This window comes from Hyalella azteca, unplaced genomic scaffold (assembly GCF_000764305.2).
Source record: "Hyalella azteca isolate HAZT.00-mixed unplaced genomic scaffold, Hazt_2.0.2 contig16847, whole genome shotgun sequence".
Taxonomy (NCBI): Eukaryota; Metazoa; Arthropoda; class Malacostraca; order Amphipoda; family Hyalellidae; genus Hyalella; species Hyalella azteca.
Window position 1 is genome coordinate 242,260 of NW_025946654.1, and position 19,096 is coordinate 261,355.

General features: G+C 34.8%; 1 protein-coding gene across 1 annotated transcript in view; it reads right to left on the reverse strand.

Annotated features, from left to right (window-relative positions):
• Positions 1 to 19,096, reverse strand: part of LOC108680448 — a 29,263-nt gene that overhangs the window by 359 nt on the left and 9,808 nt on the right. The window contains exons 15-18 of the mRNA XM_018169267.2: positions 18,601 to 18,735; positions 17,787 to 17,804; positions 15,091 to 15,216; positions 13,098 to 13,223 (exon numbers count right to left, since the gene is read on the reverse strand). Coding sequence (XP_018024756.2) covers positions 13,098 to 13,223; positions 15,091 to 15,216; positions 17,787 to 17,804; positions 18,601 to 18,735 — 405 coding nt within the window. The remainder of the gene's footprint in view (positions 1 to 13,097; positions 13,224 to 15,090; positions 15,217 to 17,786; positions 17,805 to 18,600; positions 18,736 to 19,096) is intronic.

Below are 19,096 nucleotides of genomic sequence, written 5' to 3' on the forward strand. Positions count from 1 at the left end.
GTAATATTGTACTGTATAACTGAAATCCTGGAAATTTATCGACTATCCAACGGATGAAACGATACCTGATGACAATAGTCTGATCTCGGTTGCACGATGTTCGCTTACTTTCTCGATTAAACCTTATCGTACACAAGAATAGTTGAAGAAATTCTTTCAAATCGCTAATTTGTACGTGTTACTTAACAAAATCGAAACATAATCTGATAATTCAATGCTTAAATGAAAATGGCAAGAAATGACAATAATTTATCTCATCGTTATGGCTTAAACTGTTAACGTCTGCTATTTCTCAGTTGACAAGGAATTGTTACGTGAGAGTAAATCGTCATTAACTGATGCTTTCGTTCTTATGAAAACTCCATTAGACTTTAATTTATGCGGAACATTCAGCGTTAACCCCATTAAGAAAAAAATATACAGAATATCTCTAGATATTCACCTGAATATCCACGAAGCGTTCCACTTGATTTGGCAACAGAGTGTAAGGTAGCACTCTGATTTTTTCAACTCGCACGCAACTTATCAAGTCGATCAGAAGCCAAGGTTGGTCCAGCGAGTGAAACACAGTAGTGTTATCCCCGTCGNGGAATAGTTGTGATTAAAATTAACTATATTTTCACTTCCGCTGTAAAATCTGTCTCTTATACACATCTAGATGTGTATAAGAGACAGGTTAAAGAGAAGTGTTGTAAAAAAGGCCTCGTTACTCGATAGGTATGGTCTTTACGAATAGAATGGTATATGTCTCATCGCTGTAGCTTCAAAACTCTAGGAGGAGTAGGCTTTTCCGTGACAATAAGTTAAACTTTTCAGGACGGCGCGACAAAGTTTCGTGCGCCTCGAAATAGGCACTCAATGCATCATGGATGCCAAACTACAGGCTTCTGTAGCTTAATCCACTCAAGGATGCTAGCAGCGACTTGTAGCACACCTCTACGTACAAAGTTAGGAGGGTAACTGAGCTCAGATGCCAGATACTGCCATATATCTAGTCTTGCCGGTCTAATTTCCTTGGATCTATTAGTGAAGGAACTCCCTCCCCCCCGCCCCCCGTTAAATACCAGCCGTGTGCGTAAATATTGACGTACATGGATCGCAGTAGTATCGTTAGAAAGCGCAGAATGTCAGCTTTAAGATGAGACTAAGCATGTAACTGCAGCACAACTAAAGTAGAAACTATATTCAAAGATTTCAGCAGCTAATTACTTTATATCTAATTAGTTAAAGAACTCTCCCACCCGCTTCCCTTTAAAGAGACGTCATGAACGTAAATATTTACGTACAGGGATGGCAGTGGTACCATTGGAAAGAGCAGAATTTCAGCTTTAAGATGAGATTAAAACCCAAAAATGCCAAATCTGAAAATTTTAGGGTATACCTCCCCCTTAAAATTTACATTTTAAAGACAACACTTCTAAAGAGGTTAGTGTCTCCGATATTACACATCTACAATGAATTTCTTATTTTATTTTTAAATATTTAAAAAAAGTATTTTTTCAATTTTTTATGCGAAAAAATGTAAAAATTTGTGCAAAATTTCAGATCGATTGAACAGGTAGAAGTGTGTTAAATATCGAGTATAAGATTTGTAGCACACAAACAAACAAACAAGAAGTTAAGTTAAAGAGAACTCTTGCTAAATATTCGAATTAAAATTAAAAATAAATAGTCAATTTACTTAAGAAGGGCATTATTTTCTTTAAATGTTTAGCTCAAATAATGTGCGTTTTAGGTAAAATTACGTGGTAAAAATATTAAAATCCAAATTAAAAATACATGCTCACTTTACTTAAAAAGAGCATTATTTTCTCAAAATTTTGAATTAAAATAATGTGCATTTTAGCTAAATTTACGTGTTAAAAATATTAAAATCACAATTAATAACATACGTATAAAAATTACTTCTTAAAGACAACACTTCTGAAGAATCCAGTGTCTCCGATGTTGCACATGTACAATGAATTTCTAATTTTATTTTCAAATATTATAAAAATTAATTTTAAATTTATTTTTATTATAGAAAAAATTAAAATTTCTAAATTATTTATTCTGTCAATCGATTCATGATAACTTACGCAAGTGTGTAAAATTTCAGATTGATTGGGCAGGTAGAAGTGTATTAAATATCGATAATATTTGTAGCAGACAAACAAACAAACAAGAAGTGAAGTTAAAGAGAAGTGTTGTAAATTTGTTGGCGACATCACGGCCTAACCATTAACCGTTAATTATCGAGCTTTTGAAAATTACTGATCTATGTATCTATTTACACTCACCGTTGTCAACTTCAAATAAGTCACAGCCCATAGTGCTACAGTAACTGCCGCACATTATTTTGCTGTCAGCATTAATGGTCATGGGTCCACATGAGCTCAAGCCACAGTTGCTTCGGTTGCTCTCGTCAATCCAGTAGACAGCGCAGGTGTTGCTTAAGCGGTGCAACAGAATAGCGAGCTGAACGAACTTCATGATAATTGATTAACGGTAATTTATTCAGGAAATAACCTTGGGTCGAGTGCAGTAAATTAGTCACTGCGTCGAGAACTGTGCTAGGAGTAGTCAATTCAGTAGAAATGATTAGCAGCTTAATTATACCGTCAGTGTCGCAAATAGAATAAACTTGAGATTTCCAGAACCCAGTTCTACTCAAATTCCATAATAGTTTTCAAACTGATTTAATTAAATACTCGACTGACAAAATAAAATTTGTTTTGACTTCGATTTGAAGATGAAAAGAAATTTAAATTTATGATTCCTGCAAAAAATTAAATGCGCATAATCAAACTATATGATTTAAAATTTAATTCATAAATCACTTCTCATAATGACTTGACCACTACAAATGAAATTCCAGATCTAGGTAACATCCTCAACGATATTCATTGAGATACCGTGCCTAAATAGCCACTATATATGTAATAACAGTGCCATGCTACAAGTACACGTACAATCATTCGGCAGTATTAAATAGATTTGAACTGCACGAGCCCGTAGCATTTCAAGATTATCGCGAGGCTCAAACACTCTTAAAAGTCTAAGTTTCCTCAAAATTTCATGAATGACCTAAATGGTTAAATATTACGTCCGAATGAAGTAATTTTAAATGCAGTCCAGCTACTTCTAATTCAGAGTAATGGGTTACGAAATTTAACGACAAATTTTGGTCGCAGAGATGAAAATTTTGTACGTCAATATCAAATTTTTGTTATATCAGCAACAAATAAAATAAATTCAATAAGAGCGCTCATGAAAATAATTACGACTTGCTAATGAAAAAAATTTCATGCACTAAGTAAAATAATGCAAAACTTTTTCGGAATACTGGTATAAAAAGAATATTACGATGTTACTCCCGATACTGGCAAGCCTAAAGACGCATATTCTTATTAAATCGGATTTTGGCGAATTAAATTTCATTCTGAAGTAGCTATCGCTTTATTTTGGATGTATATAAATAGCCAATTTTGTGTGCATCGCATACGGTATATCATAATCAAATGATTTAAATTTCGGAAAAACGAAATCAAAATACAACCGTTCACTGTTCGAATGAAGTATTTGCGATCTCGGCGAAGGAAGTACTGTTAATATTAATAAAATTCAAAATTTATATTTAAATCGTTGTCGCCGAACAGGAAAACTCAACAGCGCCGTATACAGGCTGAGCCACCTCACAGCAGGCGTTAGTGCTCGGTAGGGTCGGAGATGCTTAGAGACCGCAGCAGCCTGCAGCCGTCTCTAAATATTAGATAACGCTGCTTTTGAAAATTTCTGTTAAAATATAAAGGTTTTACATGATTAAAACATCAAATGATAGTAGCACTAATCCCTGCATGTTGTTCGTAAAAGGAACGAATTATTTGTTATTTTTTATTAACCATTCATCTTGCTTGCTCGTGTTGATTGGAGTTTTATCATGTGCCGTTAGTCGGATGAATGTCTCTCAAAATTAATAATCTAAAAATCAATATTCCCGAATGAAATGATCTTGGCTTCCCTCTCAGAAATCGAGTCCCTCACCGACTTCAATACGAACAGCTGTGTTTAATGTATCAATATGCCTTTAAGGGTGGCGACTGCAAATATCTTGCGATAAAATGAAGGTGTTCATTCATCTGGTGAATGATGCATTTGATTTGTACAAAAGGTGAGTTCTACTGAATTTTAGTATTTAGTAACAATGAAGAAAAAACATGCAGAATAAGAAGATATGGTCACAAATAGTGATTTGTGATTGTAATGTCGGCAGTGGAAGAATATCTGAGAGTTTATGTTAACACACAGCTGAAAGTTTCTAGGCACGTTCAAACACAAGTTAGTAAATCTAATAAACTGCTTGGGCTGATCAGACGCTCCTACGAGTACCTAGATGCAGAAGCGATAAAGATGTTGGTTAATCCATAATAATCCATAATAAGGTTGAAGCTGTTGGTAAGAATATAGGTTAATCTGCAATGGACATTAAAGTTCGCATCGAAAAGGCGGAGCTATCACTTATTAATAATGTTGAACGAAATAGAAGTAGAACCTCATGTGAATCAAGCTTAGATTTGTAAAAATAGTTTAATCTCATCCTGTGAGACAAATAAATCCGTACAATTTCGAAGAGTTTCGATCAAATTATGTGCTTTCCATATACGGAGACGGTATAGTTGCTAATTTCAGGAATGTAAATATTTCCCAGATATGTTTTTCATGAGCAAAAACAGCTAAAATTTAAAACCGCGGAAATGGTTAGTACTAAACAACTCCTAATTGTATTAAAAGAGCCATTTTGTTTTTAGAGGTGCTTTGATGGCCTTTTGCATCGACCATCCTTTCCTAGCTTATTAATTAGAAGTTGTCCAGTAAATTTAGTAGCCCAGTCTAAAAAGGTTTTTAAGTTCCTGTATAGCAACAATTGGTTAGAGACCATGCAGAGATACAAATGACTGCTTAAACCCAATGGACTCTATATATTTCTTTAATTTGTCGATATGATCGGTCGATATCAATAGCATGGTTCACATTTTATCTCATTTACGCATCGGGCATTTTCGTTTTCGACTAACTGTTAGTCATCGAAATTGATTTCAAACATCCTGTCAAATGATAGAATTGTAGAACTTACAAAATATTGGGTTCGTAGCAAGCCTCGTATACTGTGGATTTGATGTAAGTTATTTTTTACTCGGTTTCTGACATTTAAATATTTTCGGAAATGAAGCTAGCTGCTAAAAATTTGCTTAACCATTTTGTCAAGAACCGTGAAGAACGGTACAAGTAATCTATGATTAAAATGTTGAGAAACATTTGAATTGAGAGACTTTAAATGAGTGTGTATCTTTGAGAGATGTGAGGCGAGAAAACTTTTTTCGGCATGAATCAGGTCAATCTTGACTAATCTAATTTTTTTGATGCAAAGGTTGGGAATAAATTACGAATTAATAATGACACCGTATCAGTTAAAAATTATAGCTATTAAAATTAAACTGTATCTAGTCACTCGCAATTAGATTATGTATAAGTAGTTTCTACCCCTAGAATATAATTCATAAGGCTTTTGTATTAAGATTGTTTACTTCAGATAATTCGTCGTAGAATACTTACGGACTGCTAAAAAAATATAGCTAATCAATAATAAAAAATTATTTAGAAAATTTTCAATTTTAAAATGTACGAAAATATTCTGAGTGAAAATAACTAATTTTTTCCATTTCGGTAAGTTTTTAATTGTTATAAGAAGGCTTCGCGCTGTGCGGCACGCGAGGTCCCACGTACAGCCTCGTCGCCACGCGACTGGAGGCCGACGTCGGGAGGCCGAGATAATATCGCAGCAGGTGAATTTGCCGTGCATGCACGCGTCAAATGCAGCTGATTAGCCCGGCAATGAGGCGTGAGTTTTGTATCCTGGAAAATAATAATTTTCAGACATTGAGTGAAATATTGAGGCATGAGTTTTGTATGCTCTGATGTTGCTGCTGAAAGTTTTGACCCAAGAGAATTTCGCAACACAGATCATTTAAAACGCCCAGGCGCGTGTCTGGGTAACTATGTTCATTGAGTTTAATATTGAGGTTACAAAAACCTAGAGACTTTACATTTTGTGTCGTCGTAGCCATAGAAATCTTAATAAGATGCTAGCTATTCTTTCATAATTTTTAGCAGCGGATTCAAATTCACGTTTCATTCGTAACGGCATGCGTCGTGAATGTATTCTGTCTTCTTATTCTGTCTTACCATTACCATTATTCTGCCTTTAGAACTTTAATACAGGTCTTAAGGTCTCAAAGTCATGGTCTTGCAGTTACCGGTATAACTGTGTACTCAATTATTGTAGGTACCTGGATGATAATGACACTTGACTCAATAAAAATTCAACGTGAGATTCAGAAAAAGTATAATATCGAGGATTGAATTTGACTTTTCTTTCTGTTAATTGCAAATCTGACATAATTCAGTTACAAAAATAAGTTCAATTTTAATCCGCATCCCGTTCCTGAAGCTTTTTTTTTCAAACGAATTTTCGTAGTCACTATAGACTAAAAATTTTACTAGTTTTAACTTATCTCAATCACAATCGAAACACAGCAATTTAGTAAGGAATTGTACAAATGTACACGGGCAGCAGGATTGATATTGTTAAAGAAAACACATGAAAGGAAAACGAATGCATGCCCATGTCAAATTACAAAAATTATATTTCAGTACTTTGCATTGAGTAATGATGACCCGCTAAAAAAATCGGGTGCTGTTTCTGTGCACCATTGCTTTCTGCATGCATTCGTCGTCGCCAAATAATTCATTTCGGAGCGCTGCCTTAATGCGCGGAACGGATACCCATGACGCGGACAGCACTAATGAGCATCGTAGCCGTGCCGCTGATTGTGGTCTATTGACCATCTGCAAACTTCTGGAGGTTCAGCTCATCGTTCTAGGTGTTATTTCATCGACACGATTAAATGTCGAAGCCATGATGTTTTCGGTAGTTTCCATAGGGATGGTTTAATTTATGCTCAACAAATTTTAAAATGAGGCAGAGGAATTATTTCGCTGGAGGAATCATTTCGTGTTCAAGGAACATGTATTTTATGAGAACAACTTGACATCCGACGCATCCATGATTACTGTCATAGTTCCACTAATCACCATGATTGCTGGACTTTGAGACTTTCATCTAGTCACTCTCTAACATTAAAAATGCATTTATAATTTAAGCCAGCGGATTCTAATTCACGTTTCATTCGCAACGGCATGCATCGTGAATGTATTCTGTGTTCTTGATAAACTTTATAGAAATACTAGTGCAAAAAGAACATTATGATGCTAGTCCCGCATTGACAAGTGTAATAACGCATATTCATATTTAAAGGGATTTTGGTGGACTCAATTTCATTCTGATGTCGCTCTTGTTTTATTACAACACTTCTCTTTAACTTCACTTCTTGTTGCTTGTTAGTCTACTACAAATCTTATAATCGATATTTAACACACTTCTACCTGTCCAATCGATCTGAAATTTTGTCGGAGACAATGCTTGAATCAATTGACAGAATAAATAATTTGAAAAATTAAAAAGATTTGCAAAATTAAACAAAAATGTAACAAATAATTTTCAAATAATAGAAAATAAAATACGAAATTAATTGTATATGCATGCGTAACATCAGAGACACAGGCCTCTTTAGAAGTGTTGTCTTTAAAAAGTTTTTTTAAGCGCATATTTTTATTATAGATGTAAATACATAACCAATGTTTGTGTGCATCGCATACGGTATTTCAATGCTGAAATGGTTTAAATTTTGATAAAACATCGCTCTTCATAATATTCCTACTTGCTTTTTCATGATTCAAAACAGCGGATTTAAATTCACGTTTTATTACTAACGGCATGCGTTGCGAATGTATTCTAACTTCGTATTCTATCTTTACAACTTTAACTTTGCAATTTTCTTATGGGGCCATACTTTCAAAACTCGCTAAGTGAACGTAAGTACTTACGCTCTATTTTCTCGTTTATGATTGGTGGATTTTGCTTGAAAGCCCGTCATTGATTGGCTGATGAACTTACGATCTCTTAACTTTTTTTGAAAGTATGGGCCCCGGTCTCTAAGTCATGGTCTTGCAGTTATCGGTATTACTGTACTCAATTATTGTACCTGAATGATATTGAAATTTGATTCAATCAAAATCCAATGTGAAATTCAGAGAATATTGAGGACTGACTTTGACTTTTTTTAACTGCAAATCTGACACAATTCAGTTGAAAAAATTAAATTTTGATCGGTATGCCGACCCTGATTTTCTAATTCAGACGAATTGTTGGAGTCACTATAACAACTACGTTTGTTGTATCTCTGTTGTTTTGACTACGTGATTGTTGTATCTCAATCACAATCGAAACAAAGCAATTCAGTAGGGAATAATGCAAATATACACGGGCGGCAGGATCGATTGGTAAAGAAAACATGTGAAAAGAAAACGAATGCATGCCCATGCCAAATTACGAAAATTATATTTCAGTACATTGCATTGAATAATGTTGACCGGCTAAAAGGAATTGGTGCTTTTTCTGTGCAGCAATTTGTCTGTATTTCTTGATTTGCCTTTACAATAGAACATTACCTTAACCTGAATTAGCCTAACCTAACATGATATTTCGCATATAGGATCAAAATTAGATGGTTTGATTCTTCATTCAAAATTTTCAGCGAATTACTAAATAAATACGTTTATTTTATAAATGTAAGAAAAACGTTTGAACTTTAAAATTGAATGCACTACTCTTATTTGTCTAAAAAATTACTCTCCGTGACCATTATTCTTGTTAATGCGTCTCTAAGTAACTGTCATGATCACTTTAAATCCACAAAAGTTGTGATATTTTGGTAGAAATCGAGTAATTTTCTTACGCAAGCCCTATTAATCACTAATATTTTTCTAGTTTATCACAAATTTACGAACTATATTTAATTTTCACTCATAACACGCGTTTTCCTATGACGCTGCTGTGGTTATATAACACTATCAATAATAACACTATAAAACATTAACAAACACAATTGGTACGCAAAATGTTTCGTGTATATCACAATTATGAAAAAAAATATTTTTACGTAGAGAAAAACGATTTTTCCTGCCACGAGCTGGAATAACAATCAGTTTTTTTGCGCTTCCCCTTTTTATTCTATCTCCTTTATTTCTCCGGCAGCGAGTTGGATGATCGATTTGAAATTATTTCTTTTCCAATTTAAAGCCCCATTATTTATTATTATTTATTTTCCCATTATTTAATTATTCCTTTTCGTATTTAGACACATTACTCCACTTGTACTGGATAATTCAAAATAGGGTTTTATAAGAAACAAGCATTCCTTCACTCTTCAGAGACTCCGATGACCTAACTTCTGATAGCGATACTGTGTAAGTGGAACAATATTGGTAATGGTTATAAAACAACTGTAGCTCAGTAGAAATTTCTTCAGTTTTTATTTAAATGAGGTTCAAGGATCAAATTTGAAGTCAACTTCGTTTCTGGCTATTAATTGAACGGTGTGGACAAGGTTTTCTTGGTTGTGTCTCCAATATAAAGAAATTGAGGCAGCTGCCGGGTCGTCAGCGTATACGTGAAACGCACGTAAGTTATGCCCCGTCGCCTCGGTTTTGTTCTGAAGTAGAAAAGAAAAATACTCTTAAATTGCTGCTTATAAAGAAATATAAATAACTAATTAGCATTACAAAATAGTGTTTCATTAAAAATTGAATAACTCTATAGGCGTCTAATTCACATCATACATTCCTCATTAGTTGCACCTTTAAACAAAACAAAGAACCACCTCGTATCAATTAAAACTTCATCAAAAACTTAGTTTAAAAAAAGTGGGGGGCGCGCTGCCCCACGTTACCCTAAATACTATTTAGTCTACGAACGTTATCAAAGGTTCAGTGGTTTAATGTTTAACTGCTCACTTCGCTGTCGAAACTCGATTTTGAACTTATCACAAATATGTTGAGAGCCCAATAATGGCTTATTGTTACATCTTAATTTTTTATACGAGGCAGATCTTACCAAATTGATGTCAAAATATTCAGATAACAGCGCTTCAAATTATCGAGAATCAGCAAATACTATAATTAGTGTCTGATATTTTGCAAATAGATGTTAGTCATTCATTCTTGGACGACACAAGGGTGATTGTTCACACGGATGAAAATTTCTATCAGTTCCCCACATTCGTTAGGAAAATAACGAAAACTTCAGCTATGAGTCACGTAGTAGGTGAGTAAATCATGTGTCATGAGATGGGCCACTTTTGTCCTTAATCTGTTCGATTAACCCGAAAAATTTTTCAACGATTCGATCGATTAACCCGATTAACCCAAAAAAAAGCTTCACTTAACATCCAGTTAGGTAGATCGATGCGATCAACAAAAATCCATTTAATTATAGGCAACAGTCATTAGAAAATATTTAATTGTAATCAAAAGTTCTCAAGGGATGATAAAGCATGGCACCAACATTTGAATAAGATAATTATCTTTGTTGCTAAATTAGTAAAAGGAGTCAGTCTTGTCCTGCATTATTCAATTAAATATTTTTAGTATAGTTATACATGAGTATATAGAGTCAAACAGCGAGTAGTGTTCAACTGTGCATGAGGCGTGTTAAATGATAGCGCGAACTACGAGCGTGTTAAATGATAGGGGTTGTGTAATCCATTTTCAGAAGGAATGTCCATTGAATTACATTCATTCATTGCTATCTGTTCCATGTACTGTGCTGTGTGACAGGGCCTAACATTGATAAAATCCTGCTTAGGAACTTTCTTTGTTGAACTTGTGTTGTGATTTTAATCGAACCATGAGGCATTTTTTCTTCTCATCTTGACCAGCGTGCAGTGTCTGTTGTAATGTTTTCTTTTTTTTAGACTAATTCAAAGTTCTAAAATGTTAGATTCTTCAATGGGAATTTGGCTTTGAAATTTATTTAGTTTCCATGTGATTAACTGGTGATAAAAAGCTATCAAAATCTACAGGCGCCTCATTAGGTTTTCCGTTGAGATTTCTGTATATTTTAGGGAGATATTAGTTTCTTCAGTGTATACTTCTAAACGAAGTTCGTGGTAATTAATGCCCATGAGCTACCGCGGTTCTAATTTTCACGCGTGTCGTGTTTTATTTTTATTAAGTGAATTCAAAGTATTAAGTATTGCGAGCAATCAAAATCTTCGGATGAAAAACAAAATAATATCTCTAAAGCAATCGTGATTATTATTTGATGACATTGATTCTGAGCAACAATCGCATAAATGACATTGATATATCTATCCATGTTTTTCAATGTTCGTTCCCAGAAGTCATGTGCGACACTAAGAAATTCTCAGCAGCACTGCACAGGTTCCACTTAAAAGGCCCCGACAATGGTTGAATTAATAATAATATTAATTAATATTAATTCAACCATGGCCCCGACCGCGGTAGAGTTTCGTTCTCGACTAACATTTTTGTCGAGAACTGCAGACGCTCGCTGCTCTTGTCAACAGTTTGTCGACAGATGAGGGCTGCTAATGACTCTGCTGCTTGCCGATTCCTTAAAGAAATGTATTGAGCCAATTTAGCTTGAGTTAAGTATTTTTTATCTTGTTAGGATTTGGAATTTTTTTCATCAAGTAATTTGATTGAGAAATGGAGATAATATATAAAACAATATATAAGTAGCATTGCAATCTCGTATAAAATTTCATAGACGCATAATCTCAAAGAACAATATTCAGTAAAAACTAAACTTGTAAAATAGTGCTGTAAAACTCACTATTTGATCATTTAATGAAGGCTCGCGCTATGAATTCTTGGACTACCGTAAAAGAAATTCCATTGATCGCTGAACGAAGGACGATGACAAGACATTAAGATGTTCGTAAGGGCATATCAAAATACTGGAGAAAATTATACCCGACAGAAATGAAATGATGTACGAGGATAATGCATCGAATTTTTAATAATAGATATCCACTACTGACAGCGCTAGATACATTGAACTTACACATTGACGTTCAACTTATGAATATGATTTGAACAAACTTACGTTCAGCACTAAACAATCATTATTATAATAACAGATTTTTTAGAAATATATTTCCTCATTCATCTTATTTTAATATCTCACCTCATACCTATAATTGCAATCCTATATATTCTCACACTTTTCTTGTATTATGACATATATTTTTCAATATAATAAGCCGACAGGAACAGAATAAAACAATAAATGAAAATTAATCATTCATAATACTGGTGAAATACTGCTGCCCAAAAATTTGAGTGATTGTAGGCGAACGAACACTCAAGTAGCCAAGATACATACAACATATTTGATGCCAGAAGAAAATATAAGCAAATAGAATCAATAATTTCATGTTAAGGTTTAAGGTCAATTTCAACGCCATCGTAATTACCCATAAGATTGAGAATCCCAGCCTCACATTAAATTCCCCAATATCGCCTAAAAATTACTCTAACACAACAAATACGTATATCCCAGCGTGCAAGTAAATTACTACATTGTTGTAAGTTTTCAACTTACCTCAATTTCCAACGTAAACTACTCAAATCTCAGCTGATTACCGCACTGCTGTAGGTCCTCACATGGACGTAACTCTCGCATCGTCGTAAATTCTCATATCTCTTTAAATATATACGACACAGCTGACCAGTAACAATAAATGAGTTTACTTTAATTTCCATAACATCAAAATACTCAGCCCCTTCCAAACTGAATTTTTTTTAAATTACGCCGCTTCGACCATCTTACCATGATGTGAACGCGAGATATTATTAGTGTGATTATTATCTTCAACTTTTATGGTACTCTTCAATTTTGACATGGAGCAAAACTTGGTGGAATTTCGCATCAAATTCTACATGGAGTAAAACTTGGTGGAGTTTCACATCAAATTCTACATGGAGTAAAACTTGGTGGAACTTCACATCAAATTCTACATGGAGTAGAACTTGGTGGAACTTCGCATCAAATTCTACATGGAGTAGAACTGAGTGGCCGCGGAGCTCTGCAGTTCAATTTGTCCCATTTTGAACTGTAGCCTCTTGAGCCAGACGTGGAGACTATGGGGGGAGTGCAGTAGAGGCGTCCAGAGAGGCAGGAGCCTTGTCAGGACGGTCGAGCCACACTCCTGCAGCGCCTCCAGCAGCGACAAGAAGTGCAGACTCACCATCTCACCCAACTGACGGCATTCAGTTCACAATATTTAACACTGAATATGAATGAAATACATATTTTCATTTCACGCATATCTGAACCCTCCAGAAAACCTTAATATACTCCGTTAATTTCTATTTTGTTCTTCGTCTCCTGGTAGGTGAAGAAAATAAATTTTGGTTTACAATTTCATAGTGTTTTTAGCCAACCTCTTGTAGAAAAAATCCTCTACTCGACAAGTTAAAAAATATATAACTCAGAACTCACTGCAGTGAATGACAAAGAGCGAATTTTCTCGTCGACGAAAACGTGAAGTCACGGACGGACGGACAGAGAGACGGACGGACGGACAGACGGACAGGCAGACAGACGGACGGACGGACATGGTGAGCACAATAGTGCATTTTTCCATAAATGAGAAAAGGCGCTAAAAATGGGACTGCCATATAGATTAAGCGACGTGCAGCTTCTAAAACCTGTAAATGTACAGCTAATCGCTACCTTTGAAATTTACTAGCCTTGTTTTCTCCCTTTTTGGAGAATTACTTTAGTTCAAACTTTAAATTAATACAAATGTATAATCATAGCCAAAGATACTCTTAATATATAATGTTTGGGATCCTAGAATGTATCTATAAACAGAACTAAACAATCAACATAAACAGAACTAGAATTGCTTTATAATGAAGATAAATCAATGCAAACAACACTTTATTTGTACAGAACATAACATCAGAGCATATAAAATTCTTTCAATATTTTTGTCATTCAACTCCCACCATTTCTATTACAAAAAATATCGAAATCTATAAATGAATTGGATTTTCGAAAGAGGGAAAGGAAAAATGACAAACTTTTCCACCTGTAAAATTTACAGAAATAATATACTATCATCCACAAACTCTACAATTATGAAGCAAACTAATAATATTTACATATCTACTTCAACAATGGCTACTGTTAATATTCCTACAGACAATGCCAAAATTAATCGAACTAAAATTACACCAACGATGGTCATGACAAAGATGACTGAAATTACAATTTTTGCGTGAATGATATACAGAAAAAACGAGCACTGATTTTAAATGCATGAAAAATTCTGATGAGACTAACTAGTAATAATTATATAAGATGTTTGCATACAAAATATGAATAATGCAAAAGATGCCATTAGCAATTATTTTGCACCGCGTTTGGTGGATTCAAAGTTAAATTATGGCTGACACATTCTTCACTTTCGCTCGTGAGCTGTAACAATTTTTATCAATATGGACCAAAATAACTTGAAATTTGACAAGAGCTTCATCAGAGGAAGGGCATTAGGGCATGCAGGGCAATTTGCTAAGGGCATTGATTCAAATGTTATATCAGTGCCAGCAATTAAAAAATGGCAAAATATTGTTTCCATGCCATGAAGCGTTTCCGGCGAATAAGTTTACTTCTTCATATTCTTATAATCGATCCGTTCAACGACTTATAAATAAATTGCTGATGTTGGGAGCTGAAGAAGCCGTTGTAGTAATTGGCAGGAGGAAATCGTTGACAAATATTGAAGAATATTTTCTTAAATTTATTCTTATGAGGAAAGTATGATAGGTTCAAGAAATGACATGATAATGAAATTTAAAAATATCAATCGTCAGCTATGGAAAGATCGGGTTCCAAAGGCTGGACATCTTGTGAATCAAGTCACGAAAAGTTCAAGAATCGGCAACAGGCCATGGGCCTATTTCTTCAATGCCGACACTTCTATTCTATTATATTATATGATGTTTATGATGTTTATGATGTTTATGAACAGGCCATGGGCCTATTTCTTCAATGCCGACACTTCTATTCTATTATAAGTCAACCTAATCTTGTTCACAAGTCAGGCAGTTGAGGCCCACCTTGCCGTGATGGGGGGAGTGCAGTAGAGGCGTCCAGAGAGGCAGGAGCCTTGTCAGGACGGTCGAGCCACACTCCTGCAGCGCCTCCAGCAGCGACAAGAAGTGAAGACTCACCATCTCACCCAACTGACGGCATCAGTTTACAATATTTAACACTGAATATAAATGAAATACATATTTTCATTTAACTCATATCTGAATCCTTCAGAAAGCCTTAATATACTCCGTTAATTTCTATTTTGTTCTTCGTCTCCTGGTAGGTGAAGAAAATAAACTTTGGTCTACTACTTCAGAATATTTTTATTCAACCTCTTGTAGACAGAAATCCTCAACTTAATCAGTAAAAAAATGGGACTGTCATATAGATTAAACGACGTGCAGCTTCTAAAACTTGTAAATGTACAGCTAATCGCTACCAAAACAAGTCGAGAGCTAAGAAGCTAGTCGGCACAAAGCATAATACAATTAATAAGAAAACAGGATGCAGCTTCAATAAATGCAAGTCTCCACAAGCTCTTATATAGAATCACTTCATTATTGTTTATTCATCCATCAGCCACCTGCAGTTCATGTTATGATTCAAACCGACAGACGCCAATTTATAACACCAACTTTGAAATTTACTAGCCTTATTTTCTCTCCGTTTGGAGAATTCCTTTGATTCAAACTTCGAATTAATACAAATGAAGAAGCATAGCCAAAGATACTCTTAATATATAATGGTTGGAATCCTAGAATGTATCTATAAACCGAATTAAACAATCAACATAAACAGAACAAGAATTGCTTCATAATGAAGATAAATGAATGCAAATGGCACTTCATTTGTACAGAACATCAGAGCATAGAAAATTCTTGCAATATTTTTGTCATTCAACTCCCACCATTTCTATTGAAAAAAATATCGAAATCTATAAATGAATTGGAAAGAAGGTAAGGAAAAATGACGAACTTTTCTTACTGCAGTATTCACAAAAATAATAGGGTACTATCATCCACAACCTCTACAATTGCGATGTGAACAAATATTATTTACATATCTACTTAAACAATGGCTACTGTTAATATTCCTACAGACAATGACAAATATTAATTAAACTAAAATTACACCAACGATGGTCATGACAAAGATGACTGAAATTACAATTTTTGTTTGAATAATATACAGAAAAAACGAGCACTGATTACAAATGCATGAAAAATTCTGATGAAACCAACTAGCAATAATTATATAAGATCTTTGCATTCAAAATATGAATAATGCAAAAGATGCCATTAGCAATTATTTTGCGCTGCGTTTGGTGGATTCAAAGTTAAATTATGGCTGACACATTCTTCACTTTCGCTGGTAAGCTGTAACAATTTTTATCAATATGGACCAAAATAACTTGAAATTTTACAAGAGCTTCATCAGAGGAAGGGCTTTAGGGCATGCAGGGCAATTTGCTAAGGGCATTGATTCAAATGTTATATCAGTGCTAGCAATTAAAAAATTTCAAAATATTGTTTCCATGCCATGAAGCGTTTGTGGTGATTTGCACTAGTATTACTCTTGAATGTCATAATTACTTTTATTAAACCTTCAAACTCGTGGTTATCGACCTCTGTAACAATATATTGCTTAATTGTCTTGATCTCGATTACGTATTTCGGATTTCATCAATTTCACTTTGAACCATTATAAAAATATGCAGTAGTTAATCAATTTTGAGCACCAATAACACTCGTGCTATTACTGAATGATGAAGTTTAGTAAATGTCGAAATTATTTTATGTTAAATCGTACCAGAAAATATTGTGAAATTTCTAAGAATGCCAGTGGAGAACCATCTGCCAATCGCGCATCGGGTAGCTAAGTCATTTTCTAGACGGCGCCGTGGGGTGAACATCTACTAAGGGGTAAGCTGCTAAGTTCTTCACTGGAATTAAATTCTTTTAATGCAATTGAGTATTCCAGGTAGCCGAAATGAATAAATTGCTAAATTGTGTTTTATATTCTTTTGATATTGTTACTCCAATATGTTCATGTCATGTTTGTATTCTAATGACCAACCGCCCGCAGGTGTTGGTCGTGCCGTCATTCTTCATCCCATCAATAAACACACAGAACCTTCATATTCGTTACTCCATCCTACTTGATACATATTTTCTACAATCAATTAAGGAAGAGGGACGGCGAAATCTTATTCATTTCCGACCTTTTAAGAAAACCAAAACCCTCTTCCTAAATGTTTCCGGCGAATAAGCTTACTTCTTCATATTCCTAAATAGATCCGTTCAACGACTTATAAATGAATTGCTGATGTTGGGAGCTGAAGAAATCGTTTTAGTAATTGGCAGGAGGAAATTGTTCACGAATATGGAAGAATATTTTCTTAAGTTTATTCTTATGAGGAAAGTATGACAGATTCAGGAAATGACATGATAATGAAATTTAAAAATATGTGTAAAATCCATCAATTTTTCAGAAGTCTGATTAATTACTTTAAAATTAAATTATTAAAGCAAGATGCTACGTTCCTCGACCACGATAAGCAATGCGAACGGTCGAGCAACAAACATGTATTCTAAATTATATGATAATAATCTAATATAAGTGCAAAGTCGTACATATTACTGTACTGTAATATTGTTCGTACAAAATACTGTTAGGCATGCTAAAGTTCAAGAGGAAGGCAATTGGTAATTAACGCTACCTGCAGGGACTCGTTTTCCTGTGGAGACAAATCAGGGTTAATGGGTTGCTACTGGCATCGAGGGTTATATATAACAGCAATTTTAACGTGACTTTTCTCTTGCAGACTATTATACGTAAATGAAATTAAGGTATAAATAATACGTGCGTGTTTCAATTGACAGTGCAACACGAACTTTCAGCTTAAAATTGTGTTGTGAACACAAATATTAGTTTATTTAAATAAATACTGAATAAGTGTTTGCAGAATAAGCCCATCGGTAAAATGTCTGTACAATACTAATCATTTAACATTTAACGACAAATTAATACTAAATACCATGAGTAGCCTTACGCACGTAGTCCTCTTACAGTAATCCAGCCTTATTGTTAAAAAGGTAATAATTTATTAATAATTAGGGGAAACGAAAAAAACACACTCAACAAAAACAGGCTATTAAAAAAAGTTGTACTAGTGCATACTCTACTGGAAGAATGTATGTAGTATTCAAACATATCTTAATGAGACACTCGTGACGGGCTGAACAAACAGTTAAGGTACGGGATGAAAGGTATCACTTAATTGTTATCATCATTAACAAATAATGAACCATCTTTTCGTCTGCAAAATCAAATGAGAATAATATAAGGCATGATAAGATTTACGAACAATATGAAGCAAAATGGAGGTTATACTTGGATGAAAAAGGTCGTGAATGTGGCATGAATGTGGCGTGAATGTGGCATGAATGTGGCATGAATGTGGCGTGAATGTGGCATGAATGTGGCATGAATGTGGCATGAATGTGGCATGAATGTGGCATGAATGCACTCACAACTTTAGAGTGCGAGACGAGCTGTAGGATGGATGGCGTGACCTTAGCCCAGAAGTCTGTGAGCAACGCGCACGTGGAGTTGTAGACGTCGGTACCTGGAGTACCTGCGTTCTGCTCCAGGTACACCGTCCACACCTGCAGACACCCCACAGTCTTCAACACATGGTCTATACACCGTCCACACCAGCAGACACCCCACAGTCTTACACACATGGTCTATCACGCGGCGTCTTTGCTATTGTATTTCAACTGGCGCACGCGGGGTTTGCATTATGCACGATTCTTTCCAGTTAATGTCTTCAAGGGTGTTCATGCCCAGGGTAATATTTAATATTTAGCGGGGCTATCTGGCATACGTAGAGCTTGTGTTTTTCAATAGAAAGAAAATTTAATTAATGCAGCAATAACGCATTATAAGCTTGGTAGCAGTTATTACGAGTACGAACTGTGTTTGCAGTGAAATATATTTCCGTAAAGGGCCACTGGATCAAATTAG